The sequence below is a fragment of the Nanorana parkeri genome, unplaced genomic scaffold (genome assembly GCF_000935625.1).
Source record: "Nanorana parkeri isolate BGI_ZX_2015 unplaced genomic scaffold, ASM93562v1 scaffold3162, whole genome shotgun sequence".
Taxonomy (NCBI): domain Eukaryota; kingdom Metazoa; phylum Chordata; class Amphibia; order Anura; family Dicroglossidae; genus Nanorana; species Nanorana parkeri.
Genome location: NW_017309430.1, coordinates 35,764 through 36,861, shown reverse-complemented (window position 1 = coordinate 36,861; position 1,098 = coordinate 35,764). Strand labels below are relative to the sequence as shown.

The 1,098-nt window shown below is 58.6% G+C and overlaps 1 protein-coding gene across 1 annotated transcript in view; it reads left to right on the top strand.

Annotated features, from left to right (window-relative positions):
- The first annotated feature begins 676 nt into the window (after nucleotides 1-676).
- The window catches only part of LOC108802832 (MAP kinase-activated protein kinase 3-like), a 33,135-nt gene continuing 32,713 nt past the window's right edge, over nucleotides 677-1,098 (top strand). The window contains exon 1 of the mRNA XM_018574685.1: nucleotides 677-1,019. Within this exon, the coding sequence (XP_018430187.1) occupies nucleotides 690-1,019 (330 nt within the window). The 5' untranslated portion in view covers nucleotides 677-689. The remainder of the gene's footprint in view (nucleotides 1,020-1,098) is intronic.

The window sequence follows — 1,098 nt, the reverse complement described above, 5'->3', positions numbered from 1 at the left end:
CGCACGGATGAGCGTACGGTCCCATAGAGGAGAACAGGCTGCTGCGTACAATCACACGGAGCACCCGTCCTTCCCGGGAGCGGCCCGATACGGCGGTGCATGCCGCAGGGATCTGTACGTGCCGACTCTAAGCTGTGTGAATGAGGCCTAACCTCACCATCCGCTTTACAAACATAAAACCCATCGGAGGAATTTACTTGTTTACGTTTTTTCATCGTTTTCCGGCCGGACGGAAGAATAAATCAGACGAGGCGACGCGAGCGACATCCACGGAGAGGCCAGAAACGCGTCGTATCGCTTCACGCGGCGGTCGCCATGGCGACGAGGAATCATCATTGCCATTTGTTGTTGTACCCGATGAAGGGACCTCGGTAGTTCCCAAACGGTCGCTCGTACTTGGGATGCCATTTGCGTCTGCCGTCAGTAAAAGGATCTCGGTGTGCGGGTGACTGTCATGGAGGACGCTGCGTGAGGGAATGCGATGACAACGCTTCGCTGTGACATGTAAACATTTCTCAGTCTCGTGTCACTGTAATAATTTCCCCGACTCTTCATGTAAAAAATTCTGAGTACGGGATCGGGACGCGCGGCCGGTGAATCTTCGCCTGAGCGGATTGCCTGCCACAGAGGGACCGGCGGGGAAGGGGTTAAGGGGAAGGCCGGTCCTCAGCCTATGGCGTCCCCGCCCCATGGCTCCTTCCCTCCTCCTCCTCCCTACTGAGCCGATCCACTGTGGAAAGCTGGTGTCACCGTCACCTGGACTTCAGCCTAGGAGCTCTCGCCATGAGGCTTGCGGCAGCCAGAGAGCCTTGAGGGGGGGCACTGCCATGGAGGAGGAGAATGCCAACGGGCCGGAGCCGGCCAGCGAGCGCCCACCGGCGCAGCCCTTCAAGTTCGATCTAAAACGCCATGCCATCACGGACGACTACAAGGTATCCAAGCAGGTGCTGGGCCTGGGCATCAACGGCAAAGTGCTGGAGTGTTACCGCAGGGACAGCGGGCAGAAGAGCGCTCTGAAGGTGAGACGTACGGCGTGTGGCAGAATGAGAGAATGCCAATCAATGGCGGAGGATTCAGAGTGATGGGGGGGGGGGGGGG